The sequence below is a fragment of the Papilio machaon genome, chromosome 9, assembly GCF_912999745.1.
Source record: "Papilio machaon chromosome 9, ilPapMach1.1, whole genome shotgun sequence".
NCBI classification, from domain to species: domain Eukaryota; kingdom Metazoa; phylum Arthropoda; class Insecta; order Lepidoptera; family Papilionidae; genus Papilio; species Papilio machaon.
In genome coordinates, this window is record NC_059994.1 from 6337822 (window position 1) to 6357085 (window position 19264).

The 19264-nt window shown below is 32.8% G+C and overlaps 3 protein-coding genes across 3 annotated transcripts; 1 reads left to right on the forward strand and 2 right to left on the reverse strand.

Moving 5' to 3' along the window:
- Positions 1-4872: 4872 nt before the first annotated feature.
- LOC106711445 (mannose-6-phosphate isomerase) lies at positions 4873-7653 on the reverse strand. The gene is made up of 7 exons (XM_014503757.2): positions 7492-7653; positions 6996-7323; positions 6711-6852; positions 6324-6497; positions 5580-5747; positions 5255-5457; positions 4873-5076 (listed from the first exon to the last, which is right to left on the reverse strand). The coding sequence occupies exons 2-7, from the start codon at positions 7311-7313 to the stop codon at positions 4873-4875; spliced, it is 1209 nt and encodes a 402-aa protein (XP_014359243.2). The 5' UTR covers positions 7314-7323; positions 7492-7653.
- A 545-nt stretch (positions 7654-8198) lies between these two features.
- LOC106711496 lies at positions 8199-8802 on the reverse strand (the record flags this gene model as incomplete). The annotated part of the gene is made up of 1 exon (XM_014503816.2): positions 8199-8802. A coding segment is annotated over one exon (468 nt), but the record flags the coding sequence as incomplete, so codon positions are not given.
- Positions 8803-10397: 1595 nt separating this feature from the next.
- LOC106711400 (homeobox protein rough) lies at positions 10398-18376 on the forward strand. Its single transcript, XM_014503705.2, has 4 exons — positions 10398-10719; positions 17409-17529; positions 17781-17894; positions 18271-18376. The coding sequence occupies exons 1-4, from the start codon at positions 10398-10400 to the stop codon at positions 18374-18376; spliced, it is 663 nt and encodes a 220-aa protein (XP_014359191.2).
- The last annotated feature ends 888 nt before the right edge of the window (positions 18377-19264 follow it).

Sequence of the window (19264 nt, forward strand, 5' to 3'; positions counted from 1 at the left end):
ACATATTACTTCCTTATGTAAATCATATTCTAATATCATGGTTTTTTTTTAATTGATAAAAATAATTCTTACGAAATTTTAAACTCTATACAATTCCTTCCATGGACAGAAAACTTAACATATTTGAGAACTTAAAATATTTGAGAGCTTTAAAGTTAAATATAAAAGAGCCGGATAACGCCGGACGAATAGCTAGTACGCAATTAAAAATTAACGAAACATTACATTACAGTTTCTTAATCTACAGCCGCAGTAACACAATGCATAGAAACATGTTTCGAGCATGTAGCAGTAATGCGTGTTGTGGGCGCGCCCCTTACGAGTGCACCTTTCATAACGCCATTTTCTCACGAGGGCGGAACAGTGAGGCAGAGCAATAGACAGTACAGTACTGTCAAATTTGTAAGCCTTGGTAGAGGAGGATGGATTGCATGATAGATGACATGATTAACAGGGAGTGACGATCGATATGGAGGACGAAATCTGGTGCGCAATTGGGATACAGACAGGAAGATTATGATGATATGATACTTTAAAAGTTGTCGTCAATCGAATGCTATTCCGGAGTCTGTGTTCAAACTGTATTACTTGTCTACTGGTCTGCCTCACTGTTCTTCCCTAGTGTGAAAGTGGTCGTGTCACGACCGAGCGTCATGTAGCAAGGCTGCCTAGTTCTGACTAATTGGTCAGAATCATTAATTTTCCGATAGATGACCTATTATGGAATAATTGTTGAACACTTTTCGGAGTTGTATTATTAGTTCACTTTTACAATTAAAAGTTACGACAAAGTAAGGGATTTTAAAGTTCTTAAGGATATTGTTGAGTTTAATTACGTTATTTTGGATTAAAAAAATTATTTTCTTTTTAATCTGTGCTAACATCTATTTGAAATTTAAAAATCGAAGTTTATTTGAATTAATAATTAGTATTTGAATTAATTATAGTTATTTTATTAAAGTTGGAATATTTATAAGCAACTAAAATAACTAAAAAAACATTAAAATAAATTAACATGTTACATGACAAAAGTATAATTTTATAGTGGCACTAATCAATGCAGTGTTTGACCTCGGAATATCGATAATTATGAAAGCATCGATCGACTTTTGTTTTCGGATGCATCGGCAGTGGCCAAATCTTAATAATTCAAAGTAAAACTTTTTAAAACAATACGTCAAATATTGCGGCGCATTAAAAATTTAGATCACATCTACATTGTAGGTTTTTATAGTAAAATTTGAATTAAATCTCAATAAAATGATAAAAATATCTCCGGGTCATTGGGAGCGAGTTTTAGGAAACATTTCCGATACCGCCTACGTAAGATGTTTTACATATTTGTAATGTTAAACAGCTACAATAGAAAGTAAACTGGTTACGTAAGTAATCATCATAATATTGGTATTTATCAGCTAGAGCGTTGATTACCAATCTCTCCGTGAAAATTCAACATATGGTAATTAAAGGAATTCTTTTAAATGTTTAAATAAGATAAACAAGTCGTAAGATAATTTTGAGTTGTAAAAATGTCATGGAAAGTTCTATAAAATACCAATTATTTTTGTGACTTACGTAAGTTTCATTTTATGTTTTCTTTAAATAAATTTCAATATTAGATAACTTATATAAAATTTGAAAATTCGTACGCCTTTTTCTATATCAACTCTTGTTAATTCACTGTTTTTTTTTTTGAAAATTTACGAGAACAATAAATGATGTTAACTTTATATAGTGAGTTGTGACATTTATTTAATATACTTTGGGTTTTCTATTGGAATGAAATAAAAACAAATATTCATTGAACAACTCACTACGATTTATTTGAATCACTTTTTCTGTATCAATAATACGTAATATGGTATGTTTTCGTATCGTAATTCGTAAAGACTGTTTTCTACCGATATAAATCGAATTTAACTGATAGTAAATCACTTTTTCTCGATTTCTTAATTGCCAGATTGATTGCTCTTGGATTAATTAATGAAACATAACAAACTTGTTACTACAGGAAAGCAACTCACCGTTCAATTTCATCTCATTAATAATTTTAAAGATAACTCTCGATAAGTTAATGTGTAGACATTTGTCAGAATTAATTCCCTAATCAGATTCGTTAAGAGACGCTTAGTGTAGACCAGGGATCCCCAAACTATTTCGGACAAGTGACCCCTTTTTAGATCAATTATTATTCATTCCGACTTAGGTCAATAGAAGAAGACAGAGTGAGAATTAGGAATGCTTTAAGTTCAATATCGATCCCAGAGGGTCGATATCGACCCCTTTGGGAATCTGCTGAAGAGGTTTTTAAACATCCATTATTCAAGTCTTTGTACGTCAGTTAATATAATTTAAAGTTTTTAATTTTGTTACATAATTACATAATTATTTATTTACATAATAACATAATACATTGTTAATACATACATAAGCATTTAGATAACATCATGTCAAGTAACTCTACTTATAGTAAAGTTCGCAATTTTACATCTCCATGATCGTAATCGAAGTTCTTAAATAACTGTCGAACTATCTAAGGAAACATTGCTTCAACTAACCTTGTTTCATTCATGTTTTAAGACAAAGACAAATTTAAAATATCAAGATAATGATCACAAAGCCCTAATCTTTCGTAATACTTTGTCAGGAGTAAGCCGCAAGTTCGTGGGTCGGCTGACAGATGGGCGATTGTTAGTCGCGATAAACCGTAATGGTGAATGGATACGTGATCAAGTTAACACGAACAATAAGTGCTTTAGTATGCTTACATAACCTACCGCAACATGCGAAGATCAGATCATGGAAATAAGCAATTTTATCTTTTAAAAAAACAACATTTGTTGTAGGTATATTAGTTTTAGCGACTAGTTTACATATCAAGTTATTCTTCATTCAACAACGAAAGTTTAATAAAGAATATCAAGGTCAAAAATTAACTTAGGTTAGGAAAGTGTTTAATGCCCTTACCTATATTAATAAATGTCCGTTGGTAACTTGTAAAAATGTCATCTTGTTTTCGTCAAAGTTTTCATTTCATGACGGCAAATTTAAAATAATTAGTATCACTAAACAAGTGTACTTTCACTACTCAACTCACACTATAATTTATGCTGTTTGTGATTTAATTACTGAATTAAATGAATATTAAAATTGCACATTAAATTTGTTTCCGGAAACTGCGCATTTTACTACCACTGTGATAAAAAAGAAAATAGTCAAATGACTATCTTTATATTGACATTAAGTTATTACAGTAAATAATCTGAAATCTGTTAGCTTTCAGTTTTAACACATTTTGTAAGATCAAATAAACAGATAAGAGTGTGAACTCGTGAATATTATAGTTTTCTCAACTTCAGTATCTGCATTGGTTGAACAATTGTGAGAATTTAATATCAAAGAAAGTTAATTTTGCACGTTCGTAATTTTGTCATACAAAGAATATATATATAGCGTGAGAATTTATATAATAAAATATACATCTACAATAAATAAAACAAATTCAATCAGGTCACTAAAACTCCTAAGCTATCTATCATTATTCCCTTGGTCGACATTAAACTATTATTTGCTACGGTCTTTCGTTTATTTGCCTCGGTCCTTGTATGTACGATTATGATACAAATAATTGTTAGGTAACATCAAGTTGAGGTATAGTTAAGATTACTGCAGAGTATATTGACCCATCGCTGCAACATCCGTAACATCTTAAGCTGTAATGAACAGATCGATCGAGCGTGAAATCATTATATTACCAATTCCGTTGCGAAACAGTGACCCTCGCTAACCTATTGGTTTCACTTAACTACCGACAATTTTCGACTAATAATTGTTGGCATGACTTAAATTGGGCTGCAATCACATAACATCAGATGACTCATTTACTGGTTTGTCTTCTTATTCCATAAAAAAAAAAAAAAAAATGAAACAGGCACTGATAATGCTTTTACATACATACAATCAGTCAAATCGACTATAGACTCACATAACGAATCAAAAATATAAGTTCGTTGTGCAAATGCGAAATAAGTAATTTTTTTTATAATGAAAATAAGTCTAAAAAATCGTTTGGAAATTAAATCAACTACAATAAAATACAGTTTTGTAATAATAATTTTATTATTTAATAGAAATAGGAACAAAGAACTTATTATAATGCTGAAAAATATAAAAATACAAGATTAATGTAACAATTTCTTGATTAATAAAAAAATAATGTCTATTTTAAAACCTATAGCATATTGTATAGAAACTTTTCATATAAAATCTATGTATTATTCAATTAATTTTCATTCACTTTTAAAAACACTATTTTTCATATTAAAATCTACCTTATACATGAATAATACTTTTACAATTTGTACTCATATAAGTAAAATAATTATAATAAGGCCTCTCTGATATATAAATTTGAAAAATAACTCAAAAATAGTCGAAACTGAATTTCATAGAATATGACAAATGAATATTGCAGTATTGTCAATGATACAATATTTATTGTCTTATTGTGACATAAAATATTTAACACGTTCGGCTTCCGGCTCTCCTAGTGAGATTAATAGTCTCAGAAGGACTAAAGGATTAAAGTCAAACGAGGACATCTGAGCCATAGAGGCACTTCTACCATAGTTAATTCTGTCAGAAAATATGTAAAACCTACATGGGCAAACTAAATAACATAAAAGAAATATAAAGCATAACAAGACACCTACATTACGGCAAAGATTTTGTACAATTTTTTATGATTTTGACAAATTTTTTGACATTAACAGAACGCTAGCAAGCTCATAATTCAGTTTCACTTATCCACTGGGTTAAGATAACTTTGTTGGTCTATACATGTGTTATTGCATTTGAATTTTATGATATAATTTAAACATTGCAGATAGCTTGGTAAGCCTCCAGATGTTCCGTAGCTGGTGTGATGGTCAATTGTCTGCTCGCTTTTAAGAACAACACTGTACCCGATCTAACTCTAACAGGTTCTGTGTCACACGCCTCCCCCTCACCTGATATGAAGATTATTATGCTGGGACTAGGACGAATTATTGTATTGTAGGAATCACCATTCAGCACCTGAATTAAATTCAACAATCTTAGATATTGAACTGTCTTTCTAGTGTCTAAGGAAAGGTTTCCCGGGCAGTGGACCGGGCAGGGAAGAATGCTTTTCCATTTGCAACCTTCTGGTGTAAAAATAAGTATAATATTAAAATAAATAAGCCAATTTTAATTATCAATAAATAATACTCACTTTAATTTTAACAACAGCAAAATCAGGTACAGGCGGTCGCCAGATGCAGCTATTCTCGTCTTCCATCATAGGATTGAACAGCATCTGCTCAGGAGTGTAGCTGGTGTAGTCCAGCATGTTGATGAGGGTTGGCAGGTCAATGTGTTTTGGAGTCAGACCGGCTCGCACCACATTGTCCGAACAGGCCATACATTCAACACAATCTGTAAAATATAATGTATGCTAATAGAGATACAATCAAACTTTTTGTTATGATTACTAAGAAAGTGCATGTTTAAGTAATTAAAAAAAACAATAAACTATTATATCACAACACAATACATACCTCCACTTAAATATGCATGTGGGAGGTTTGGTTTCAGAAATATAGCCTGGCTGGGACGAAGATGCATGAGGTTCATGAAGTATGGAGCATAACAACCAACATCTCCAGGAAACTCAGAATACAGCTTTTGTAATGTATTAAATAGCAGAGCAGACTTGACTGACTCATCTGAAAATAAATTTGTTTTATAAATAAACAATGTATCCAACTTCAGTCAATTTTGATTAAAAAAATGGTCTTTTTTCATTATTAAGTTTTTCTTTGACTTTTAAGAGACTGGACCTGTTAAATAAAAATAAATAATAAGTTGTGTTTTAAGTCAAACAAGGATATCTTAAATTGTGAAAGAAATGCTGCAAATGCGGTTGGTTCTGTCAGAAAATATGTAATATATAGTAAATAACATAATAGATATAGTACAAACACGATCTTGTGACAATTTTTGTGTTGCATAACATAATTTAGTTTCACTAATGCCCATCAGTCCAGATATCCTGGTTCGCCTATACACACAATGAATACATATTCCGTTATTTTTTTTTTTATAAGAGAATGGAGAAAACGAGCAGCGAGAACACAAAGGTGTTCATCGACGCCCATGGACATCTGCAATACCAGAGGAATGGCAGATGCGTTGCCGGCCTTCGAGATGGTGATATGCTCGCTTCTTGAAGGACCCCAAGTCGTAGTCTTAATTTCTAGTTTTAGTCAATAAAAAAAATAGGATAAAAAACAGTTTACAACCTGCACTACTTATTCTTTTTATGTATTTCTCCAAGCTTTTAGCAACAATAGTTTTATCATTAGACATCAAGGAGTCAAAAACTTTCTTCAATACTAAAGCAGAATCTCCCTCTTCATATTTCAATATACCATCTAAAGAATCTTTAGATAGAATTTCAGTCAGTTCAGGCAATTCTGAAAATAGAAAGTTAGCAGATTTTTTAACTTTTTTTATAATTGAATACAGTTCATGACAATAGTTGAAGAGCAGAAATAAATCCTCTGGGTTACGGGCTGTGTTATGTTGTAGTACAAAAAATAGTTTTAATATGTTATATTTAGAGTTATTAATAAAATCATTTACTAAGCATATTTGCACTAAACAGATAGAGCACTAATATAACTTACTAGATAGAAATCCTTTAATTTCTGAAATGGGTCGAAAACCACAAAGAGCTTCAAAAGGTGTCAGTGCTATAGCAAGCTCTGGTTTATGATTTGGATCCTTATACATCTCAGGAAATAAAGTGTGTAATTGTTCCGCATGTTCCTGTAACAAATTTGCTATAAGTAATTAAATTAAAACAGAGTCATTAATTGATCACTAAGGCTGACCCTAAGTGCAGATTAAATCTGCACATGGCACATGGCAGTAAAACATATAACATTGATAAAGAATGTTGCATAGGTTACCTTATTAGGATGTGCCTGTATCGAGAGAGCCTTCTTAATAGACAAGACTTTTAGGAGAAAGGGCACAGATACACCAAACCTTTTCTGCACCAATGGACCAATAGCATCCACATTGTCTTTTATGTACTCCGAAAGAAGTATATTTCTCTCTATGATAAGAGATGGCCCATTTGGATGTGTTCCCATCCATAACTCAGCATAGGGTTTAGAAGAATCTATTTGAGTATTTGTATCACCACTAGACAGTAATTTAGCAACTTTGCTCTCATGACCCAATTTGCCCCAATCGTAATTCTGGACTTTGCACTGTAATTCCATATTAGATAACCTGGAAATTGTACAATAAATTTTAGTTATATTACGAGTTATCTGTAGATTTCTTATTCAATTATATAATAACGTTGCAACATAATTTTAATTTACAACATAGTCTAGAATACAATTAGAAATATATTCAATTGCAATACCAGTTTAACAAATTAATAGTGTTGCTTACCTTCAATAAAATTGTTTATAAATGGTATAATATTTATTTTGAACAGTAAATTAAACTGTTTTATGTACTTTGATAAATCTTTTTGCTAGTAAAGTGATTTTAAAATATTGCAGTAAGATATTTATATTTTCATTTTCACAGATTATTATAACAGATTGAAATGTACATAAGCTATCAGATACATTTAGCTTATTTATTACATTAAATCAGTATAAAATAAAAACTATTAACAATTTACGACTGGAAATTATTATGAAAAATTCGTTTATTAGATTGACATTGACATACATTCAAAACTTCAGTTTGACGTTTTCAATTACTTTTTTTTTAATTTTATGACTTGGTAACATAGACCTTTAGGTCATATCTTATTTGGAAAAATTCACTGACTACAGACTACATTTACAGAAGCTACATGTCAGGTAGGCAGCTCATACACGTAAAAAATTATAGAGACTGACCAACAAAGCGCTGTTATGAGTGCACCATAGTCTCCACAAATCTTTGTTTTTCTAAGCACCCTAACTGCCGAACTCAGGGTTTCTTAAATAGTTCCTTACTGTATATTTACTTACTCTTATTGAAATAACATTAAGGTACTTTGTAACCCCGGTAATTTTCAGTGTAGCAGTAAATCTACACTGAGGGACTCCTGATCTTATAATGAGTGCTGCTTTGGTGTGGCTCACACCCCAGGCTACAATAGTTACCAAAATGACAAGTAAATCCAAAAATCATTAGGCATTTTTAATGGCACTTTGTTATAGAATTATAGCCTGCGGAAGTCTGTAATTTTGAGATCTGTAATTACGAACTAACTTTAATGAATAAATAAAAAATAATTTAATTCTTCTTCTTTTTATCTAAAAACTGATTAACATCATCTTTTAGCTTTTTTAAAATATTTTTCTCTGTAGATTTTTTTGAAAATTTGTGTGTATTTTCAGATTTCAATCTAGGCGTTTCTGGTGTTGAGAGTAAGTTTTTCTCCGTCGTGCTTATATGCTTGACAAGTTGAGTCGGTATCGCGAACCCGGACAGACCTCTATTAGAAATTTCGACGTTGATTAAATCCTCACCAGGTTCGCAAATGCTCGGTTCAGGTACCATATTCATTCTAGAATGGAAATTTTCATTGTCTCTCCTGTCTTTATTTGATGGACTTAATTTCATTTCCAATTCTTTGATATCCAAGAAGGGATACTTTTTCATGATAACTAATTGCTCATAATGACGTAGATCGTCCTCATTCAGGAAATTTTTGCTGGCAAGCCTGCGAAATCCCAAACGACTTTTTTCTTTGAGGTTCGTATTTTTTTTAAATTTTGATATAAATTCTTCCAAATCGTCTGCCAATTTTTTGTCTTTATCAGGAAGGTAGACATTATCCAGTACGTTGCGACATTTTATTGATTCTAAAAAAAGAAAATATAATTTTTTAGAATACATTTTAGCACCAGCACTTCAACTGTCCGTGGTGGGATTCGCAATCTAACTTGTGGTAGATTCCGCAATTTGTATGAAACTTACTTAGTTAATAAATGTAATAAGATGTATAGAATTTCTCTTATTTTTTTATACAACAAAAGGTGGCAATCGAGCAAACGGCCAATTGAAGTCGCCGAAATAGCGAAGCGACCGCTGCCCATTCATTCACAATTGCAGACGCTTTGCCTATATTTAATCAACGCAGAAGGGAACGCACACATTTACCCTTCCTATGCGTCCCCTTTTCAGACAAATCAGGAAAGATTTAGAATAAGAATAGTGTGGGTAGGGGAAGAGCAATTTTACTCCTCTTCCTCGTCAGACGAAACGCGGAATTACTTCCACTCACGCCTGTCTTCTCTGTGGTCGTTGTATTTCACCGGTCGACCCGACCCATTCGTGCACCGAACAAATATTATTGTTGCTAATATTATTGTTTTTAATAGGTTTAACACTGTTCTTTTATTGATTAAATAATTGAATTATAATAAGTTAATTACTTACGATTAGTATATAAATGTTTCTTAGGCGTCGATGTCACCCTTTGAAGCGGGAATGTACAATTAAAAGCAAAAAGTAACAACAAACATGCGACGGTTAATAAAGTACCATTTTTTTGCATTATTTGGTAATTATCTAAATATTGTTTTCAAATTAACATTTGTTTATTGTTGTTAATAAATTTCGTTTGTCACAAGTTGACATATTAATATTACGTTTATGGCACAGGTTTATGGTTATGGCATGTTTACATCATAAATGTTTTATTTATTTAAATTGTAATTTATTCTACATAAATTCCTGAAAAAAATCTAAATATTCCGATACCAGACATGCAGCCCTAATCAAATTTTCGTAACTAAAATAAAAATTTAAATCATTTTCAAGCGTTATTCAAAGGACCTCACTGAACCCCAATTCACCAAGACGAATTTTATAAAAGTATTGCTATAATAAAGTTTTAATAACTTTTAAGAAAGGTGACGACAAGTATAAAAAATGAACACTCACGAAAGAAGCTTATCCCGCCTCTGGGGTTGGATGGGATCGCGTACGGCATACCCATTGGTTGTTATCGCCTCTTTCCACTGTATTCTGTTTCTATTAGGGGTTGCGAGTGTCCTGGGCGGGGCTTACGCTCCCGAGGGACGTAGTCACCTGACGCCGCCGCAATCCACGTGCTTATGAGGTCGAGATTACACGCGTTCATCCCTCATTAAATTCGCCAATAAACCCGTAAATTTTTATTTTTGAAATCAATGTGTCGGATCGAATTATTTGCGCCTTCGTTATAAGTTTAAGAGAATAATTTATTAGTAATACTTGCTTAAATTTATTACCTTAATATTCGTAGCGAAATTTTGATTAAGTACTAATGAAAATCTAAAAATTAAAAAAGAACATCAAAACACCTGAACATGAGCGAATCATTAAAGAAACACGATATGGAAAAAGACACTTCAATTCAAGCACCTCGACCTTCATCCCCTAGGAAATTTTTCGCTCGTATCTATGGCCACTTGGAAAAACCTCAGCAACCGCAAGTGGACGAAAGAACTGAACAGAAGAAGCAAGAGTGCGACAGCGATTCGTGTTCTGACGTGGAAGTTGATGAGAGCGATGGTGCGAGGAATAGGACCCCGCAAGTTTGGGCACCACCTCCTCCTATGCCCTTGTGTCCAAGACCCATGTTACTTCCACACCAGCAACTAGCCTTTGGGGCAGGTTTAGCTGCGTTTTGTAAGTAGAAACTTATTTAGTTTAGACTTAGCTTTAGACATATTTGTTTACATTTCAACTAAACCTAATTTTTACAAAAAAAAACATAGCAAGTAAAGCAACAGCCAAGACAATGCTTGCTAGAACTACTTAATTCGATTTTGTGCTTAAGAACTCCAGCAACGTAGAGGTTGCTTATTGCTTCTCTAATTTTTCTCGCTCCATAAAAGAACAATATTTTAAATATATAAAATGATACAATATTTTATATCACCTAGTCAATAAGCAGTTTAGAATAATTTTATCGAATTACTAGCTGTCGCCCGCGACGACATCCGCGCAAAACTTAGGAAGAAACTATTTTTTTTAATATTAACTTCTATTAAATTATATTATCCTATGTGTTCTTCCAAACTATGTTCTCTTCATGTGTGTCAAATTTCATCGAGATCCGTTGAGCCATTCTAGAGCTACTTTTTAACAAACATTCATCCGATCATCCTAACATTTGCATTTATAATATTACCAGCACTTGCCCGCGACTTCGTCCGCACGGTATAAAAAAAATATAGCCTATGTCCGCCGAGGACAGTGTAGTGTAGCTTCTGAACAATGAAAGAATTGTTTATATCGGTGTAGTAGTTTCAGAGTCTATTAAATGAAAACAAACAAACAAATCTTTCGTCTTTATAATATTAGTATAGATAAGTAAGGTAGTAAGATTCTTAAATGTAACTGAGGACAAAACTTTAAAACAATCAACGACCGGTAACTTCATAACTATACGCGATACGCGCTACTTTTAGGTAAGCCGTGAGCCTCAGACGACTAAACAGTCGTGCCCAAACTTACTGTAATATTTTTTTATTTTTCGACGGTAGAACCCACGATTACTTCACACATTTGTCTTCATCTTATTTAACTTTTTTCTTCAGTATAAAAGACAATGAGAAATGGCTAAAATATGATGTTTTCGTTAGTAGACTACTAGGATCGTTGGACATTCATTAACATCATCACTCTGCTTGATTTCACTGTAACTGTAATGGACAGTTAATGGGTGGTATTTCATTATGAGAAAACAGTTCCGTGAACACATATTTGGCTACTCGTGATAAGCCAAAATATGTCACATGAAACTATATTAAGGTTAATTTCCAATGCGAAACGCTTGTACAAAATAGTGTCATCCTATCTAGTTTCGCTTGAAAAAAACTGGAATAATATAATTTTGTATATTTGATTCAGCAAAAGGGACTTACGGTCAAGTTAATAGTATACGTAAGCATATAATAGTTATTTACAGTACAGCAAATTGTACAATAATATATGTAGGAGGACTGTACAGATATGAAGAGTTTTGGGAGTCAATGACGTGAACACTGAAACTGTCAAAGACTTATCAAGCGAGGCGGAATTTAACATAAGTGGTTAATATTTAAATTTCGCGATCTTTTCTCTTTTTTATTCCATATTTTTTTAACGTTCAACAGGATAAGGTGCTGGCCAATAGTACTAAATGTACATAAACATAATACAAATCGTAATAAAACACGGACATCAAAGGCGTCTGTGGGTCCACGCTATAAAAATATCTGAATAAAAATATTTGAATACAAGCACGATGGGCGATAAGCTCTGAGAAGGACGGCCGCCTAATCTCTCAACTCTTTGCCGGACGGTCCTTTATGAAAATTTTATACAAACGGCATTACTTTTATCTGTATTTTTATAAGAAACTTGTCTTTCACTTTGAACGGATGGTACAAACAAAAACGGTTTTTCTTTCATTTGAAAGTTTTAAAATAAATAAATTCACAAACACTGGGAGACAGTAATCAAAATAGGTTGGGAGCCACCAACTCGCCTGGTTATTTCACATTAATACGAAAAGATCATATTGTCATGCAACGAGTTAAATTGAAATCTTCCATTTGAAACGCAAAATGCTTTCGTATAATGTAGAATGTAAGTTAATATGGAACAAGTAGACAACTAAATACACTGGGTATAAATAGATTGGTAGGGGTCGCAAAATTTATACTTCAAAATACAAATCAAAATCTGGATTGAGACTTCAATGATCCATATCCGCAGACATACTTTTTTATTACTCCGTTACTTTACAATAACAACTATATCTTTTAGTTTAAATATATGGGTAGGGTAAGGTCTCAAGTTATCTCGTAACTCTATAACAAAACTATCATAATTACGATAACCATGACAAATCGTTACACGTGCTATTTGTCTACATAAAATTATAATCATAACGGTTTGTCGCGTGGTTTAAAAATGTTTCGTGTTTTAATACTCGGAAGGTGGAGAGATGGGGATGGTGGGGAGAGTTTGATGCGATTATAACACCACGTCTGAGTGGGCCGCCATCGCGCGAAGCTTCCCTTTCATAGGCGCTCGCTCGAGAAAATTGTGCCCACTGTTCTCGCAAACTCCGCAATAAAATCCCGCCATTGTTCCACTCTTATAACTATTACGAAACAACAGCCCGTGAAACTGAAACATAAATAAGTAATCAACGAAAAGTTATTGAAATAAACATTTACCGTTGGTTTCCGAGACAAATAACATTAATATTAAACATATCGTCATCACTGTCATTATCAGTGACAAAACAGAGATAACAATATGTTTGAAACGGGGATTTTGGTCTCGGAAACCTACGATTAATCAATGACAAACGTATAATTACTTTCTTTGCCCAAGAAGGGCACTTTATGAATGGTTTAAGAATTGTAAACATATCTCTAAAATTTTAGACACCAGGTACTTATTTACAGTTAACACGTTCAGTGCCGTCGACTCGCATGGCGTGTACACATTCATGTAAATATCTTAGTGCCATGGAATTATTGAACGTGTTAAGACAAATACCGATTAAATTTAACGCTTGTGGGTATTTACTTCTTAATAATGAAATTCTAACTAAGATTTCAGTCAACTATGAGTAACTAATATTATCTACTATAAAAGTATCTCCGTAACGGCTCCACAAAGGCTACTTATTAAGTTTTTATAACCCGCGCGGACAGAGTCGCAGGCGACAGCTAGTTAAGTATATGTAATTGTTATCTAATATATAAAATTCTCGTGTCGCGGTGTTTGTGGTTAAACTCCTCCGAAACGGCTTGACCGATTCTCATGAAATTTCCCCCCCCCCCCATTTTTTTAACTGCGCGCGGACGGAGTCGCGGGCGACAGCTAGTATAGGTATATTATGGTACAAAGTTAAGCATTGCTTAACCTTTCCGTTATTTTCCTGCTAATAGTACACTTAATAAATCAAAAATGTTCCAGATTAAAATTGGAACATGGTTAATTGTATTGAAAATAATAAATTCGAGAGCGGATTGTGTCTGTGGGAACAGGCACGTGTGTGCGGACAATACGCGCCCGATTTTGAACATTACGATCTGTACAACAGCCGCAATTTATGTCAGCCTTATTTCACAAATCACAATGTATATTTAAACCATCATCGAACCAAATTATCTGTGTATTATGTCAATTTAATTTATTAATAGAACAGGAATGGGTTCAAAATGTTCAGCAGTAATAACCACGTCTGTCTGTAAGTAGTCTTATTTCATTAGGCTTTTGTGTAAATTATCTCAATTCCGGCGAAAATTGTTAAAAAATATTTTACACTCGTATGTATGACCGACGCATGGTAAATTCCTTAAAAATATAGATTTTTATGGAAGCAATTTACAATCTTTTATCCGTAATTTAAAACCAAATCGTTGCAAGATGAGAGCTATTTTAATTTCAATCGAAGGTAACATTGCGGTATTTTATATCGGTAAGATTGTTTACGATTGGAGTTCGTTGAAGCAAGATTCCAATACGATATCAATTTCTTTTCCCGAGCTATTGAAAAAAAAAACATAAACGCGAACAAGTCAGGTGTAGATCTCGTTGGTTTCAAACTGGACAGACGCTTCACTGGTCTTGTAATTAGGGGATCTTCGCTAATGAATATTAAGGGGTAGCAACCCCAATATATCTACACCCATTAAGGCATTGTTGGCATTGATGATTAAACACAATAGCCTTTTAATCTGCAATAACAAATAGCAAGAGGGTAGATTTAAAAGAAGTAATTTCGATTCAAATAAAGTACTTAAAAATTCGACGATAAATTACATTATGTACTTTCCGTCCAACAGTAGTATCTACAAAAACTTTTATTTATAAACATTAGATTTTTGATAGAAGCAAAAACCAATCAATTAATTAGGTTACAATCGAAATTTGACACATAAGGTCGTGGGTTCAACTTAAAATCTATATTCGAATCTTTTTCTATAAAGCTAGAAAGTTCGAGAGAATTTCAAAATGACAAGATGTATGTAAATTGTTAACATCTATATATATAAAAGAAATTCATGTTAGTTCCACTATTTATAACTCAAGTTCGGTCGAACGGATTTAGCTGAAAATTTATGGGGAGGTAGCTTAGAACTAGGAGACGGACATAGGAACTTTTTTTTATCTTGTTTCATATAAAATCCTACGTCTTATAATAAATGTTGTATTTCATAAGCCGTGAACGTAAAAATAAAAATCGTGGACAAATCCCATCCCAAGCACCACTAACGACGATCACTTTCAAATCTATCGAGCGAGTGACGATTTAATGTGACAACATTGATTCAGATAATACTCACATTGTTAACCAATTACATATGCCGGGACAGCCCCCAGCTGACGTCTCCCACAGTAACATACACCCTTTGTAGTAACAAGCCAATAGATTAATTTCTTTTGGTTAAATGTTTTGATTTTTATCATAGAAGGGTAAGCTTTCAAGCGTGTATACGTGGAGATGATTATTAAGTAAAGGAAACTCTTAGTTTAGATTTCTGATACTAAATGTAGACTGCGGGACCAGTTAATGACTCTGAGTACAGGTGATGATATGATTTTATGTAATAAATATCATATATTTAATCATATTTTAAAGAGAATAGAAAAGTTAATGATGTTGTTTTACGAAAAACATAGAAAAGAAGTTATCCTTTGAAAACTCCACTTCACTTTATTTTTTTTTGCTATGATATAAATATAATGAAAACAGTTACAAAACACACTTTTTTCCAACTATTGTTCTTTAATTCAGACAATAGTTAGGAACTAGTGCGTGTCCAAACAAACATCTTTATTTCAGTACAATACTTCTTTTCATCTATTCACTTCAATTAAGTAAACGCTATCATTAGGCGAATAGACGTTAGCACAATGAGAACAATCTTTCACGCATACCCACGTCATAACGGTATGGCTCATGCGAGGTATTCATAAAAATGTAATTTTGTATTTCGCCAATATTTCGTAGTAGCAATTACAGTAATTAGTAAGGCTAGTCTAATCACAGTAAAGCAGTTACAGTTCTAATTACCGACGATTGAGGAGTCACGACCAATCTACTCCTTACTAAGCTAACATTTGCTAGGGATATAGTAGGGACTATCTTGTTTCATTAGTAAATCCTAAAGCTTTTTATATAAAACCTATATAATAAACCAACAAAAAAGGTAACTTTGGTCCCGAATATAAGAAATTATCGACTACAGATTTTGATCGTTACTAAACCGCAAATGCTGCGTAATTTTTTGTTGGAAATTCTTATGGCTATTATGGTCATATCACGGAAGAGCTATTAGTCAATGAACCGTGTGGTGATTGCAAATTGACAGGACATGAGTGGTATCGGATGTGGTGCTTCAATGTTGTCGGAATTTTGCTGTACATAAAAAAGGTTTAAAAATCTAATTATCAACGTTAAACAATATAATTAAATACCAAAACCCTTTGGCATACAATTTTAACTACGAATATTGATGTGAAATACGCAATCGCTATAAATAAGATACCAAACTTATACGATTAATATAACTTATATTGTTTAGCGAAATAATCAATAGAAGAAAATATATAAACTATGCTACACTTGTTAACTCAGCGGCCGACAGGTTTTAAAACGGAACATTTGGTTCTAGTACACCTATACCTAAAACTAGACTGATTTAATATTCAAACTATTATCAACCATATTTTTAGATAATTTTCTTATCGTATAATAATTAAACGGACGCGATGCATTATAAGGATTCTCGAAGGTTTTGTAGGCGCCGGCGAGTGATTGAGGCATGAGAAAAGTGTGCTTGTAAGAGCTCCGATTGCGCACCATATTGCCACGGAAGTGAAGAAACCCTGCCCTGGTTGGGGTGAATCACGATCATATTAATAACCAACGCTCATAATTTCGCCATCCGATACCTGCGTATCACCGAACTACTATAACTTTGATACGCCATATGTCGCCATTTATGGCTAAAGGGAAGTTCTTCACTTCCGATTTTATATATTTTGATTTTTAGGTTATGGATATTTTAGATTTTGTTACTTTTGAAAAGATATCAAATACTTTTCCTTGCGTATAATATTTTCCCTTTACTTTTTCTAACCTTGATTTAAAAAAAATGTTTATTTGACTCAGATTACAAAGATCCATAAATGCTGTTAATTCTATATCAAAGAAAAATCAAATAGAAGACGTTTTTCTTTATCCATAGTTACAAAAAATATCGTAGTAAATACAACCTTAACTTAGGAATTTCAAGCTTCAGGATGTTATAAGGTTATCTCTTTAGTATTGGGTATCACAATTTACTTTTTTATTTATTCAGTGGCTCGAAGACGTCGCAAGGAGAGTCGACCTCGTCGTCAACGTACAACATTCTCGGCGCACCAGACATTACGTCTTGAGCTGGAATATGCAAGAGGCGAATATGTCGCTAGAGCAAGAAGGTACAACTTGCAGCTCGGCAGTTCATATATTATATAAAACGACTAGCAATGACTTCGTCCGCGCGGCATTAAAAAATAAATCTCGTATCAAAAATATGGAAATCATTTTTCAAATTGGTTCATTAGTTTCGGAAACTCGGAAACAAAGAATCAAATCATTCTCTCTATCTCCATGATATTAGCATAGATAAGTGTTTTTCTTGTCGCTATAATACATTTTCTTTACGGGAACTAAAAATAATCTGTTTCAGGTGTGAACTGGCGTCCGCACTGTCCCTGAGCGAAACACAAGTCAAAATTTGGTTCCAAAATCGAAGAGCTAAAGACAAAAGAATAGAGAAGGCGCATCTTGATCAACAATACAGGTAATATGCCTCCTATAGTAGCCCTAGCACGATAACATTTGTGACTAATATTTGTCAAAATTAGCATGAGATTTTTTGGTGTAATTTCCGCCCGATAAATAGGAGCGCTGCACAAACTTTAATATAAATTTTGTCCATGATATGATGACGTTTGTCACAAATTTTGGTACTAAGCCCATAGTAATTAGCAGTAACGTTGGTTGGTTTACATTATTTACAATTGAGAGCAATGAAATAAAATAACAATATGCTACGTATTTTAAGGTAAAAAATTTAACACTTTGAAAGCCACTTAGATTTTTAAGTACTAAAGTGAACTCGTACGAATCTGTGGCACTAAACGTGTTCTGAAATTACTTGTGCCTTGTTATTGCAGACAATTAGCAGCGGCGTCAGGTTTCTTCCCGACTATAATCAGCGCGCCCTACGTCCCAACGTGTCCTTGTTTACCGGTACATCCCCAACAAACAGTCAAGAAGTGAAGTATTCTTTATAGGTATTCGTTATAAGTATAGATGTACGATAATATATTAAGCTATTCAGATATTATTGTAGTGAACACACTGTAATACGATGTTGCGTAAGCTCGCGATCGTTAAAAAAATAGAAACAGTTTGTAGCTTTAATTAAAATAGTAGTAGCATTATTTTTATCACCATATTCAGTCGTTAATAGACTAAGTTTTTTTTTATCAAATTATAATATAATATACATTATTAAGATTTTAAATGTTACACTTATATAATAAACTTTAATAATGTAAATAGTAACTAAACCTTTTAAGGAAATATCTTGAACTATCAATATATTATGTATCATAATGTATATAATATCCTAGTCAGTATATATAGGTAGGATAAATATCGAAATAAAACATTGTGACAATTGATTTTATAATTTTTTATTCTTCAAAGTAAACTTACCATGGTCGTTTCCACAAACAGAGACTTGTCCACCACGTAGAAATGCCCATGGAAAACAGTGTTCATTTAATTTTATTATTGCACACAAACAACAGGAACTATTCAATTCTATACATTTATAAAATTCGTATATAACTAAAAATACTATTCCCATAACTTAGTTATATTTATATAGTCTAACCAAACATTTATAGCACTTCAAATAGGTAAAGAAAAGCAAAACTCAATGATATATAGATAGACCCAAGAAGACACAAGAATGGCGTCGCCAGACTATGTATCCGGGCTAGGTTTAGGGGAGGGGGGCGATTACCATTAATATGGTCTTTTATTTATTTATTTATGGTCTTATTCCTAGTTTATCTGTTTAAAAATTTTCAATTCTCTAGGAGAGGGGCGCCTCCTCCCCCCAGCGACGTCTATGACCTAATACGTAATGATAATTTT

Excerpts from the sequence above, each read along its gene's own strand:
- LOC106711400 (XM_014503705.2), top strand. The coding sequence starts at position 10,398 with ATGAGCGAATCATTAAAGAAACACGATATGGAAAAAGACACTTCAATT. Across the intron at positions 17,530-17,780 it reads TATGTCGCTAGAGCAAGAAG|GTGTGAACTGGCGTCCGCAC; the intron begins GTACAACTTGCA and ends AATCTGTTTCAG. Across the intron at positions 17,895-18,270 it reads CATCTTGATCAACAATACAG|ACAATTAGCAGCGGCGTCAG; the intron begins GTAATATGCCTC and ends TTGTTATTGCAG.
- LOC106711445 (XM_014503757.2), bottom strand. The coding sequence starts at position 7,313 with ATGGAATTACAGTGCAAAGTCCAGAATTACGATTGGGGCAAATTGGGT. Across the intron at positions 5,748-6,323 it reads AAAAAGAATAAGTAGTGCAG|ATGAGTCAGTCAAGTCTGCT; the intron begins GTTGTAAACTGT and ends ATTTATTTTCAG. Across the intron at positions 5,077-5,254 it reads TTGCTGTTGTTAAAATTAAA|GTGCTGAATGGTGATTCCTA; the intron begins GTGAGTATTATT and ends AATTTAATTCAG.